Source organism: Rhynchophorus ferrugineus, unplaced genomic scaffold, assembly GCF_030347505.1.
Source record: "Rhynchophorus ferrugineus isolate W39M unplaced genomic scaffold, kcgeb_rfMv2 rfM8, whole genome shotgun sequence".
Classification (NCBI taxonomy): Eukaryota; Metazoa; Arthropoda; class Insecta; order Coleoptera; family Curculionidae; genus Rhynchophorus; species Rhynchophorus ferrugineus.
In genome coordinates this window covers 29,618,236-29,630,917 of record NW_027472587.1, presented here as the reverse complement: position 1 = coordinate 29,630,917, position 12,682 = coordinate 29,618,236, and the positions used below count along the sequence as shown (strand labels likewise).

General features: G+C 31.8%; 5 protein-coding genes across 7 annotated transcripts; 3 read left to right on the top strand and 2 right to left on the bottom strand.

Moving 5' to 3' along the window:
• Positions 1-229: 229 nt before the first annotated feature.
• Positions 230-1,205, top strand: LOC143200708 (phosphatidylinositol N-acetylglucosaminyltransferase subunit H). 2 transcript variants are annotated; one of them, XM_076411312.1, is made up of 4 exons: positions 230-585; positions 637-761; positions 811-885; positions 941-1,205. In XM_076411312.1, exons 1-4 carry the CDS (start codon positions 327-329, stop codon positions 1,004-1,006), a joined length of 525 nt encoding a protein of 174 aa, XP_076267427.1. In that variant the 5' UTR covers positions 230-326; the 3' UTR covers positions 1,007-1,205. The 2 variants fall into 2 exon arrangements, with proteins under 2 accessions (XP_076267427.1, XP_076267428.1); XM_076411313.1 differs by having other exon boundaries at positions 256-416; positions 630-761.
• LOC143200712 (uncharacterized) lies at positions 1,033-1,606 on the bottom strand. Of its 2 annotated transcripts, none has more exons than XM_076411318.1 (3): positions 1,467-1,606; positions 1,207-1,412; positions 1,033-1,145 (listed from the first exon to the last, which is right to left on the bottom strand). In XM_076411318.1, exons 1-3 carry the CDS (start codon positions 1,498-1,500, stop codon positions 1,047-1,049), a joined length of 339 nt encoding a protein of 112 aa, XP_076267433.1. In that variant the 5' UTR covers positions 1,501-1,606; the 3' UTR covers positions 1,033-1,046. The 2 variants fall into 2 exon arrangements, with proteins under 2 accessions (XP_076267433.1, XP_076267434.1); XM_076411319.1 differs by having other exon boundaries at positions 1,207-1,406; positions 1,467-1,580.
• Positions 1,607-1,814: 208 nt separating this feature from the next.
• Positions 1,815-3,517, top strand: LOC143200706 (cyclin-Q). Its single transcript, XM_076411310.1, has 4 exons — positions 1,815-2,025; positions 2,100-2,345; positions 2,755-3,008; positions 3,118-3,517. The coding sequence occupies exons 2-4, from the start codon at positions 2,124-2,126 to the stop codon at positions 3,398-3,400; spliced, it is 759 nt and encodes a 252-aa protein (XP_076267425.1). The 5' UTR covers positions 1,815-2,025; positions 2,100-2,123; the 3' UTR covers positions 3,401-3,517.
• A 3,980-nt stretch (positions 3,518-7,497) lies between these two features.
• Positions 7,498-8,884, bottom strand: BORCS5 (BLOC-1 related complex subunit 5). Its single transcript, XM_076411308.1, has 4 exons — positions 8,530-8,884; positions 8,259-8,466; positions 8,052-8,199; positions 7,498-8,000 (listed from the first exon to the last, which is right to left on the bottom strand). Exons 1-4 carry the CDS (start codon positions 8,747-8,749, stop codon positions 7,785-7,787), a joined length of 792 nt encoding a protein of 263 aa, XP_076267423.1. The 5' UTR covers positions 8,750-8,884; the 3' UTR covers positions 7,498-7,784.
• Positions 8,885-11,325: 2,441 nt separating this feature from the next.
• strat (RAB interacting factor STRAT) lies at positions 11,326-12,584 on the top strand. Its single transcript, XM_076412643.1, has 2 exons — positions 11,326-11,537; positions 11,596-12,584. Exons 1-2 carry the CDS (start codon positions 11,412-11,414, stop codon positions 11,839-11,841), a joined length of 372 nt encoding a protein of 123 aa, XP_076268758.1. The 5' UTR covers positions 11,326-11,411; the 3' UTR covers positions 11,842-12,584.
• The last annotated feature ends 98 nt before the right edge of the window (positions 12,585-12,682 follow it).

The window sequence follows — 12,682 nt, the reverse complement described above, 5'->3', positions numbered from 1 at the left end:
TTCATTTTTATTGAAAAAAGTCATTGTCAATAAATCTATATTAACTTTTAAAATTAATGACTAAAACTAAGGACACAAACAATGAATAATGAAGAGAAAAAATCACCACTTAACATTTTGATTATCTAAACACGTCTTCAAATTAAAACTGAATTCTAATTCAGCTCATAATAAATATATTATTAGTATTGTTAATTTTTGAACATTATTAAACACTAAGATTTTCAAAGGAATAAGAAAGGGAGAAATATCCTAAGTGTGCACATAACCTAAAACTAAATCAGAGAATAATATATTTAAGTTCTATTTAAAATCATGGTTGAATTATGTTGGATTCACATCCTAATAGAGAGCAATTATTCTCAAATATTTATGGGGAAAAAATTATAGTAAATATAGAAAAAAATTGCGGATACCTAGGTATAACCATTAAGAAACATACAAAAGTATCAACATATACCTACATTTTCTTGTTAAGTCTTATTTTATCAATGTTATTACAATACTCAAATACGTTTGTAATAACAGGAGTATTAATAGTGGTATTCTATGTAGCTTATATTCACTTATGTACAATTTTAGAAGGTATGTAATTGGAATGATATATGCAAATAATATATAGTATTTACCTTAAAGAGAATATAACGGCAATAAAGGGATTTGGGTACCAAATAAAAGCCAAAGGTCGATTAAAAGACAGTAGTATATTTATTCCTTATGCTATAGTACAACATATATTTTTAAATGAAGTGATTATTAAGGTACTAATTCTTTTTTTTTAATATTCACAATTAATCTGTCAATTTTCAGAATAGAGTTATATTCCTAGCAACTTTTTTAACCAAAAATGAAAAAGGAGAAGATAAGTTGGTCCCACTATTTACGGTATATGTCAAAGCTACAAATAACATTAAAACAATTCACCTATAAATATTTTTAGAGTACCGTTCCAAAACTTGACTGCTTGAAGATACTATATCAAGAACTAGTGACTTTGCATAAATGAATTTAAAATTTATTTTAATGTATAACTTGATATCATCCTTTTATATTACATCTATTAATTTTGATATATTACATTTTTGTTTATGTTTCAAAATATTTAAAAATTTAATATGGTCGCACATTTTCTTCTCCTGTTCGACCTAAAATGAATTGTTAAACTTATTCATGAAATTAAAGCAAAATTGTTTTTGAACCACTTACATGTTCCTTTAAGTTACTCCTGGAAATTGTGTCTACTTCTGGTATATCATATACGTCAATGTTGTTAATGTTCAACTCGGTCCTTTCGAACTTATTCATCCATAGTGTTGTTTCTACAGAACATATTTGGTCGATAAGATCCGATAGATTTAACCGTAAATTGTTCAATGATCTCACATAACTCTCTATATCGTCGTAGTCTACTCCTTAAATCATAGAAAAATTAGAAGATTAACCTAACTCAAAAGGTAAATTCATACCCATCTTGAAACGCTTTTTTATTGGACTTGCCATTGATATGTAATATAAAAATACAATATATTTAATTGCTTAAAATACGTTTTTGTCCTTAGTAAACATATATTTAAACAATGGAGTGAAGTTAGTAACCATTTTGATCTCTATGAAAATAACTGTTTTTCGTTAGCCACAGATTAAGACCAATATATTTGAATTATAAAAAAAATCATGTTTAAAATATTAATGAATATAAACATTGTCAAAAATTGATTGAATATAAAATAATTTCTTGTTAGATATATTGTTCGTATTTTTATTTTTTGTTTTAGACTGTTTTCTTCTTTTGATTCATCATTATATGTCAAAATTAGTGTAGGTTTGAGACACTACAAGCTGTGGCGCGACCTAAAGTCTCTTCGTTTAAAAGGCGACTGTACGGAGGATAGAGAAAAAAACAACTTAGAAATTTGAACTAACATTGACCTACATTTTATTGTAGGAATATCTTTTCCAAAACAGTCGGCGGCTGTCCCTTTGTTGCAGCTTACACTTCCAGCGTCATTAAGTTTTAGTACTCAGGTTAGTATTTTTTTATATTGGAATTACTGCTAACAAAAAAACATGAAAGTGTCTAACTTAACTTTCTTTTTCAGTTTTACTTTTTTTGAACAGCCAAGATGAAAGACGTTATCGACGTTATGGAACTGCAAAGGGAAAAAACAAGGAGAATTAACCCGGTGGATTATCGGCAGATGGAATTTAAGGGAGGATTTACACCAGCTAGATTTATATTTGAATGTGGTATGAAATTGAATGCTCAGCCTCTTACACTAGCAACAGCCGCTGTTATAGTCCATAGGTTTTTTAAAGAAGTTGACCATACGTCATATGACTGCTTTGTAAGTTAATTTTACATTGTAATCATAGGATACATAAAGAATTATTACTACATTAACATTCTATTAGGGTGGTGCTATTATATTAAGAAATATTACTTATATTAATATTAACGAAGTATTGTTTTGAAGGTTTTGCCCTTGAAGATAAATATTAATGGGGTACCTATTTAAATATTTTAATTTTCACTAGCAGTAGAAGGTCCCAGACCTTTAGTTAACATTCTTTCCATGCTATTTGATTTACACTACTAGATAAAAATATTTTCTTTTGTTAATGTCTTCAGCATATAGCAATTAGTAAGAGTAAACTTTGGGTGTTATCAGTTTTTGTCTTTTATCTATTGTAGCCCCAATATTTTAATGATTTTATTCAATGTTGTTTTGTTAGTGATAAGACTTTAATTTCCAGTTAATAGCTGCATCATCTTTATATTTGGCGAGTAAAATAAAGGATGATCCTTTAAACATAAGGGATATTATCAATGTTGCCCACAATACCCTTCACAGAGGATCCAGTCCTCTGGAAATAGGTGACGAATATTGGAACATGAGAGATGCAATTGTCCAATCTGAACTTTTGATAATGAGGGTGTTGAAATTCGAAGTGAGCACTGTCCATCCTCATAAGTACATGCTTCACTATTTGAAAAGCATGGAGAGCTGGTAGGTGATGAATAAGAGCAATTAAAACACTAATTAATTTTAATATAGTTATTATTCAAAGACATGATAATTTTATAATACCTACATTTATCTTATGTTTTTTCTTTAGGTTAGGTAAAGAAACATTAGAAAACATTCCCATTGCAAAATTGGCGGCAGCATTCTTGCAAGACTTTCACCATGACCCAGCTGTCCTGGACTATTCTCCACAACATATTGCTATTTCTTGCATATCACTCTCTTTACAATGCTATGGTGTTCAGTTGCCCCTCATAGAAGATCTAGATGATGAAGCGTGGTATTCAGTGTTTGTCAAGGACCTGCAAAAGGATAAACACTGGGAAATTATGGAGAAAATCATGGAAGTTTACAATCGAGAGAATGGAAACTGAGACTGAAACAGATTTTAACATAAGTATTTCGAATCTATTGGTTCGAATCAATTTTTATATTTTCTGTAAACGTTACATTTGAGGAATGATTAAACGAGTTTTGTACCATCGCCTAAATTTCAGTTGTTTTCTTTTATCGTCCCTTATGACCCTTTCATGCCTGGTATTATTTTTTAAATGAATTGGCGGAGGGGAAATAAATCTTATCCAATAATAACCCTTGCGTTATGAGACCGGCACTTTAATGGAATATTTTTAATATTTTAGTTCAGTTTGGTTCATTGTGATATAAAAAAGTTTGGGTAAATCCAAGACGACAAGTTTTATTTTAGGTATTTAGTTGTATCTTACTTTTTGCAACAGTTCTATTATTAATGCGTAGTACATTTAGTGCCATATATTTAATTTTCTAATTAATACATATATAAAATTTCCATTATTCTATGCTTGTACCCTAACATGTATGATTAAGATTTGCTTTAATGGAATGAAGGAAGGTGCTAAAAGGCTTAACGGAGGTCGCAGCCATAAGTAGCCATAGGGTACTCCATATAAGTACCGGAACCTTCCCGTGCTATACTATGTTTTATCCAAAAAAAACAGCAAATGCACGTCATCAAAATTTATGACGTCAACATGTCTCAATATTGACTTCTGGTTTACAACGTTTGCCGGCTTATAATCCCTAATTATTATTTGATATGCTTTCATTAAGGTTTTACAGAATTTTGAAGACATTTGGCAACAGAGTTTACCAGTAACAACGCTAACCGTATTTTATAAACTGTTCCGAGGCATCAGCCAGCATTTGTCTGTTTTTAGCTAGTAAAATAAGAAGAGTCAACTCTGAATTTAAAATCAATTTTACAAACTGCATTTGGTAGTGTATTCAACGTCATCTATGACGTGCATTGGCTGTTTTATTGGAAGGACATATTTTAGTATTTGCCTTAATAAAACCTCTTAACGGCAGCCAATAAAAAACATAAGGCTTTTCATCAATATATTTATTGACTATGTTTTGACTTCTACAACAGTTTTTGAAAAAATGGTCTATAGGATTTTATTTCATTTATTGAGTTTTCCAAATTTTTGGGTTCACAATAATTTCAGCCACATTCCAAGCATCAATACATTTAAAATGCTGTTTTATCTAAGTTTGTGGGTTTTATCATTGTTTAATTTCGCATTAAGGCAGTACTTTCTCTGCGTTTATGGAGCTTTTTATAAATTTGGTCATTTGCTTTAAATGATAAATTATGTCCAGATTAAATTTCATATGGCTTCTAAATTATTGGTCAACGAATATTTAGTTTTTTTAACTTACTTTTTACGTTACCTTTCGAATTGGAGGTTTCGCAACCGTTGTAAAGTGGATTATCAGCCCTGCTATTGATGCTCTTTTAATATAAACACGTACATAGGATTAGACAATCTGGTTCTAATCAGTTGATTAGGGAAATCCGCGCGAATGTATTCCTAAGATAAGTTTTTAAGTTATGGCTATTCTCTTCGGAATCACCTACTATTACCTACATATACACAAAAAAAACCTATATGGTAATATTAATCGATTCTTTTCAAATATCTTCAGAATAATATTTGCACATAACTGTAGAAAACACAAGCTCCTACCTTCGTTATCAGTAAACAACTTCGAAAGAACGTCCATTAAAATCCAAGAACGCCCCTTCGTGATTATGTCCCTGTATAGGAAATCTTCTGCATTCAACTATACCGAATACCGATCACTCATCGAAGGATAATTTCCAAAAATAACAGATGGCGATTTCAACGCCCGCCATCACACCTGGGGGTGTTCCAGAGCGAATCCCGCAGGTAACGTCATCGTGGCTCTAAGTGCAGATCTGGGCTACAGTCTTGCCCTGCCAGATAAATCTTTTACGAATCACTTATGATTCGGAACGGGACGGAATTAATACACCACTTATGGCCTTGGAACAAAAGAGAAACTTTATTTTGATCCCTGGTAATTTATACAAGTCACAGCGCCCTTTACTAACTTTTCTTCCTCCTTTCTATGCTGGCTCTTGTATCGAGACAATCATATATCCGAAGTTCCGAAGAACTTCCGAAGTTCGAGTCATTGACGAACTAGACTCTGATCATCGTCCGGTCCTTTTCAAACTCCGAAACTGCGCCACCACTCCTCAAGTCCCACTCACAAGATTCAGGAAAAAGATCAACTGGAAAGAGTACCAATCTCTTCTCCTAGAATGTGGTCCAATTCTGAAAATTAACACTCCAGAACAGCTCGAGGAAGCCGTACTCAAGCTAACTCCTGATATTCAGTATCTGCACGAGTATATCTCAGTATATTCATGAATCTACCACAGCCGAAATTTCATCACAACCCCAACCGTGGAGAAACAACCTTCTCGCCTTCTCTTAAACGTGAAATCAAAAACGGTCTATGCAGATTAGCTCGATTCACCCTTGATGCTGTAGACAAAAGGGAGGCGAACAGAGCATGCAAGGGAGTAAGGGTGGCTGTCTCGACCTGGCGAGCTATCAAATGGAACTCATTTCTCGCGGATCAAAGATTAGATGGTCCCCCCTCGATCTGGCGTGTCTCCTCGTGCCTCGTAGGGAAGACGTACAATGTCATCCCTCACTTGAAGTCAGCAGTTACAGGAAATTTCGCAGTCATTGACCAAGACCAAGAGGGCAGTATTCTACGCTCTCAACTCTTTCACAAAGGAAAACTACATCATTCCTGATGAACAACACCACTCATCAGCTCATCAGGCTACCCGTCTGGCCGCACACATCCATCACGCTCTTGACCAACGTAAAAAGCTTGGAGCAGTCCTTCCGGACCTAACAAAAGCTCTCGAAAAGGTCTGGCACGACGGCTTGATTGCAAAATGCGTGCGGTTAGGTCTCCCAGAAGACCTAACCGTTCTTATTAAGTCCTATCTATCGGACAGATTTTTTCAGTTCAAGATCAGGAAAACACTTTCCAGTCGAAAACAAATCGATGCTGGCGTACCTCAAGGTTCCCCGCTGGCCCCATCCTTATTTAACCTCTTTATTTCAGATCTGCCGTGAAAAGAGCACATTAACGTCGCGTTTTACGCTGACGACATTGCTTTCTTCACGGCCGCCAGGTTTGAAGTTACAATTCATGAACGTTTAAAGAAGCAGCTCGATCATGCGGTCAAGTGGTTCAAATTCTAGAGGTTGCAAACCAACGCCATGGAAATCTAAGCCACAATTTTCAATAAGAAGTGTTACGCACTGCGCGTCTCGCAACTTAAGATCGACACTGCAATAATTCCATGGCTAGATAACGTCACGTACCTAGGTCTCCACTTCGACCGACGGTACGGTTGGCATTCCCAAATCCAGAAGGGTTCAGGGATAGCAAACCTGCTATCTTCTCTGATCTGCCCTTCTAGCATATTTCCTATCTCCATCAGATGCTTATTTTATAATATGTTAATTCGGTCCGTACTCCTCTACGGATCTAATGTCTACTTCAAGTTTGTTACATCCAACCAGGTGAAACAGCTTCATGTTTTCCAAAATAAGCTCCTCAGGAGAATCTTAAACGCTCCATAGTTTGTCGGAAATAATTGAACTCATAGAGAAACTGATACTCAAGAAATCAAGCACTTGATATCTCAGTCATTCCACAAACAACAACTCAGCTCAAGTTCTTGCTTGTTCGCGAGCTGGGAGCTTAGCACTGCGTCCCCGCTAACCTCCCCCTCTTTTCCAGGCTGAAACGACCTCATCCGTCGCTGCAGTCATAACTTTTATCCCAATATGATAGTATCCAGTCGTGTGTTATCTCAAGATCGCGATTAATAGAATCGCCAGGTCCTCGTGCCTAATAAAGACTGCCCGATCACCGGATCCCCAAATTTAATGCAGTAGCGATCCACAGGGGTCACCTGTGAGGCGGTTTCGGTTTAGTGTATTGATAAGCCCAGAGGCAGTCCCACATAACCCGGTCCAACTTGTCATTCCAGGACAAGTCTCCGCGACCAGGCCAGAAAAAAAATCTAACTGTTACTGATTTATGTAATAGATAAAAGTTAAAATCATATATTATCCAAAATAAAACTACATTAGAGGTACCATAATAATTTAATTATTTGCTTAATATGATAATCGATAGTTAATATATATTATGCATGTAGAATAATTAGCACGGTAAGGATAATGATATACATTTCATTGCACCGAGAGCTTTCTAATATAATATCACATGATAAAATGATATAATTTATACATTTCTTGCTATCTAATAATCTCTGTACATTTACTTTTAAAGCAGTTAATGGTAACAAGAGTAAAACAACATAAAACCTTTTGTTTACTTGAATTTTCAGATAAACAAAAAAAAAGCTTAATCTCATCCAGTTGTCCAAACAAAGGGCTCTAACCTATCTCCAATGTCCAGATAGTTGTTCAGTGTTTCCATGCTTTCTAAAGTTTGATTTAGCAGCATGTGACATCTATTCAGCTGATGGGTTAGTTCTTGGACTTTTGATAACTTTTCTGCATACTTGGCAAACCTTTTTTGTCTTTCGGTAGCTGTTACTACCAATTTGGTAATTTCTGAATCAACCTGAATATAAATAATTAAGCATATCAAGAAAACTATTATATAAATTCCTACCTCTCTAACTTTCTGTGTTAACTGATTTTGTTCAGTTGCTACTAAGTTGGCAGTCGATGTGAGATGATGTTGATATCTTAAACATAAGTTCCTGAATGGTGTTGGGTCTAAACACTCTAACACTTCTGGATCTCTTGCAGCTGGTAGACTATAATACGAAAATTATATTACTCCACATTATGCTCATTTTAATTTAGTTAAAAATACCTTAGAGTTGCTCTCATAATTGGTAAAAACATCGGTATGTTTTGTAAACGTAAAACATCTGGATCCTTATCAGTCTCCTTGTTTGTCTCTGCTCCCCTTACAACAACAATGTTATGTGTGCTTTTGCTTTTAGATTGCTTTGCAGACTGTGTTCTTCTTGTCATTGACTTACTTTTTATTAACTGTTTGTTAGCTAGCTTGGGAGAATCTTTAAATTATAAAGAAGATATACAAAAATACATATTAAAGACATTATTAGTAAAAGACTCACCACCAATTGGTCGATTAACAGTGTAGCTGATATATGGTAAATCAGTATCGCTACAGATGCTTGGACCTGGCGATGTTGGTCTTCCATTATCTTCCAATGCCGAGGAATCTCCCATACTTACTCCAGCGGTTGCAATGGTATGCTGTCTTCTAAAATTTGATTTGACCTGATCCTTTTTATGATGATCTTGTGATAAATGACTTGAATGTTCGGAGCCCATTTTGCTATTATATATATACACAAAATACGGAAATACAATACTTATTCTATAGATATATATTAACTATATAAGAATAAATAAAATAATGTTGATATTTGTTATTAAAAATTTTAAAAGGTGGTTGTCTATATTCTGGGTTTGTCAATATCTTTAGTGCTGTTCAGTTCTAAAATAATTATCGGATACGTCGATTATGACGAAATGATGCAAGATTGTAAAAGATGTATAAATCAGCTTTGTAATCATAGAATACCAATTTTACTGTTGATTTTTTATGATTGCATTTGAATCAGTTATTTATAGTATGAGACAAATAATACATTTATATATGCAACCATACATACATTACCATAATGTGTTGGTAATATATTGTAGAATATCGTTAACTTTTTCATCGAAATTTTCAAAACTCGATTTTTAAGCAAAAATAAAATAAAACTTTATTCTTATACCAAATTAAAATAAGGCAATGAATGATTTTGTGTCCAAAATATAAGAGATATCAGTTCTTTTTATTCACTTTTAGTAGATAATAAATAGATTTAGCAGATAATAACAACAATATTAATGAAATAACAACTGACTCTTACAGAAAATTGAGTATGCAATTTTATATTTTACAGTTTTATTATATCTATTAGAATATAATTTAACAGTGATAATTAAATTCAATTACTATTTTCATGGTCACTAAATGAATATCGCAAGTTATTTCAAATATTAAGATATTAACACTTAATTTTAAATGTACAATTATTTATACATTGTAAATATGGTAGTTAAAATATAATTTCTTAAAACAATGCTGTAAAGTGTATTTATTGTCCAAAAAACTTAGTGTGCTTTGAATTTTCGGGCCTTAGGATATACGCCATATGTTGCCGTTATGTATTTTATTTTGAACAATTTACATGATATGTTTGTTGAAAATAGTAATAAAATTTGATAGTAGTAAATTTTAAAAGGACTTGGATCTTTGCTGCATTATTGACAACGGTGCGTTGTGCAGATGTGCCGAATTTTGTTATTCGATCGCTGTTCATTAAAGTTTAAAGTTCTATGAGTATTATTGCAATTTGTATTGTAGTGCAGAGTTGTATTTGTTCTTTCTTATTTTAGAGTCCCTTGCTGTCTCCATAATGGGTAAGTAAAAGTTATCTAAATGATAATTTGATTATATCTTGTTATTAACAGTTATATGTACACTCTCGTCGCTGAATGAATGAAAATTTTCATGTCAGTATCTACAAAATAGTTTTCTCAGTCTTTTATGCGTTTATATATTCAAATATATATTCAGGATAAAACAAATAATCCTTGTCTTCTGCACGTTTGACTTCGTGAGTACGCTAATCACACATGATTTTATATTTTAGCAATTTTGGAAATATCAAAATATGACGATATTTCGGAATTTTTTAAAGATGTGCTACTCATCTGTACGATGTAATTCTAGTTTCCAATTATTATAGTTAAATATGTTTCATTAATTATTCTTTTGACCTGGGATGTCATCCTTCATATAATGTAAGTTATGAATATTCTCTTCCTTTCAGCATATTTCGCGTTAGTTCCAATATTGTATCCTCAATAATTCTTGAATTCTGAATATACCCTGAACTACTAACTTAAACTAGCATCGTTCTGCTGAAGTAGGGCTGAAGCAGAAGGCTTGGCCTATATTATATCTTCGAAGTTTAGCTTACTGAAGTTAAGATTGATCAAGCTGAATAATATTATTTTGATCTTTAGTTTATAATTCAATTTAACAGTTTAATAGTTAATATTTTTTCTTTTATTTTAGGTAAGTGGAAGTAAGAGTTAATTAGGTTTGGTTTTGATTCCTATACAACAGATTTTAGAAATATATGAGTAATATATATATATATATATATATATAATATAGACGAAAAATAGGAAATAGTCATGCAACACAAAATACAATGTGGCTACTATTTTTTTTGGTTGAAACCTTTTTATCCTTACTTACCCATATACAAATACACTGCGACTTAGATAAAAAATGATGAAAAATTGTAATTTAAAGTAAAATATTTTATAAATCTCATTATATTTATAAATAAAATTTAGATTTTTTATATATTATATGAGTTATGCAACTATTTATATTATAGTATATTTAATCAAGTTCAGTATTCAAACTCTGAGTTAAGTTAGTTAGTATTGGGTCAAATCTATGAATAGTCTAAAATATTGAAATTACCGATCACCCATGATGCGATTTTCTGTCAATTGTTTTATTGTTTCCTGAAACCTTATATTTTGAATAATAATATGCGATATTTTATTTAAGGCCCTGGTAACACTCCATCATGATTCATTTCACGGTATAAAATCAAATGATTATATATTTTAACAATTTTGGAAATATGAAAATATGACTATATTTCGACTTTTTTTAAAGATGTTCTACTCTAACGACCAACAAAGTAAGGCAAATGATCTGAAAAAGAGGATGTTTTTATACGGTTTTGATAAATTTATAAATATAAGGAAAAATAAATATGGCTCAAGAATATCGATATCGATTTTATATTTAGTTATTGTATTTGATCACAATCGATAGATTTCGATCATAGTCATAATCGAATATCCCTAATATAAATATAAAATAAGTTCCTGGATTTATATTTGAATCAAAATGCCAGACTGTTCAGAAAATTTCGAATCAGAGATAGATGATGGCAAGAACAAGCGTCTTGTTAAATGTAAATACTGCTCGTCTGTTATTTTAACACCGGCTAGTGCAACATTTAGCAGTTTCGAGGTTAGCTGATGGTTATTGTTTTGTACCTTTAGGTTTTATTATCATTATTTTATTTTAGTATAAACTGCCTCTAATAAAACAGAACAAGGGAAATGTCGTGAATCCCGAAACAGAGGATGTTTTACAGTTTTGGGTTGTTAATGACATGATGACATTTTATAATGTGGGTTTTTCGAATACAGTAGGATCAACTAAGTATCTTACATGTGCTGATTGTGAGACTGGTCCTATTGGTTATTATGATATACCCAGTAAAATTAGTTACGTAGCATTGTCAAGGGTATTGCATGTCAATAGTAACTAGAAGGAGTGGAATATTTGAAGCCATTGAATTTTATATTGTAGGAAAGTAATTCTTATATAATTTTCCATATGATTATGTTGTGTAACATATAATATACATTTATAAAAAATATTTGAAACAAAACCTTAAATTTGAAACCGTAAATTCTTCCTTGGATATCTGATCGATTTTGCACAAATTAAAGTGTATTTTCATTGTAGTTTAAATGAGGTTTTTATAGTAAAGACATTTTAAACTAAAGAAAACCTTCCTTTCAGTATATTTAATAAATTATTCACAAAGTAGTAAAATTGATAATATCAATCTGGTCATTCAACATACATAATTTTATTTGGATGTGTGGAACATTCCAAATAAGTATAGAGTAATAATTAAGAGTAATTTAAACAATTTTTGATGACAGGAGTTGTAGGATTTATTTTACTATTTTTGATATTTTCATATTTATTTCAGAAGTGTTATTGATATTATATGTATAATTCATAAATAATTGTTTTCTTATTTTGTTTTTAATATAATTATACGAACAAATACCAGTGGCCTAGTCCTAAGTAAATAATGCAGAGTGCAGGCAAGATTTTTCTTCCTAAGAGTATTTCTTGAATTTTATAGTTTTTGTAAAATATGCTTGTCATATATTTTATTATGGAAATGTATTCTGTCCAATTAACATTTACTAGGTATTTCCTTAATGACACTTATTGTTTTGAGGAATAATTATTATTAAAATTTGTTTTAATATATCATTTTTATTATTTCAACAGTTCTTCTTTTACTACAAGATATGATAGAAATAGTATAGGTATGGGAGTAGTATGGGTATATAAACAATAATCAACTA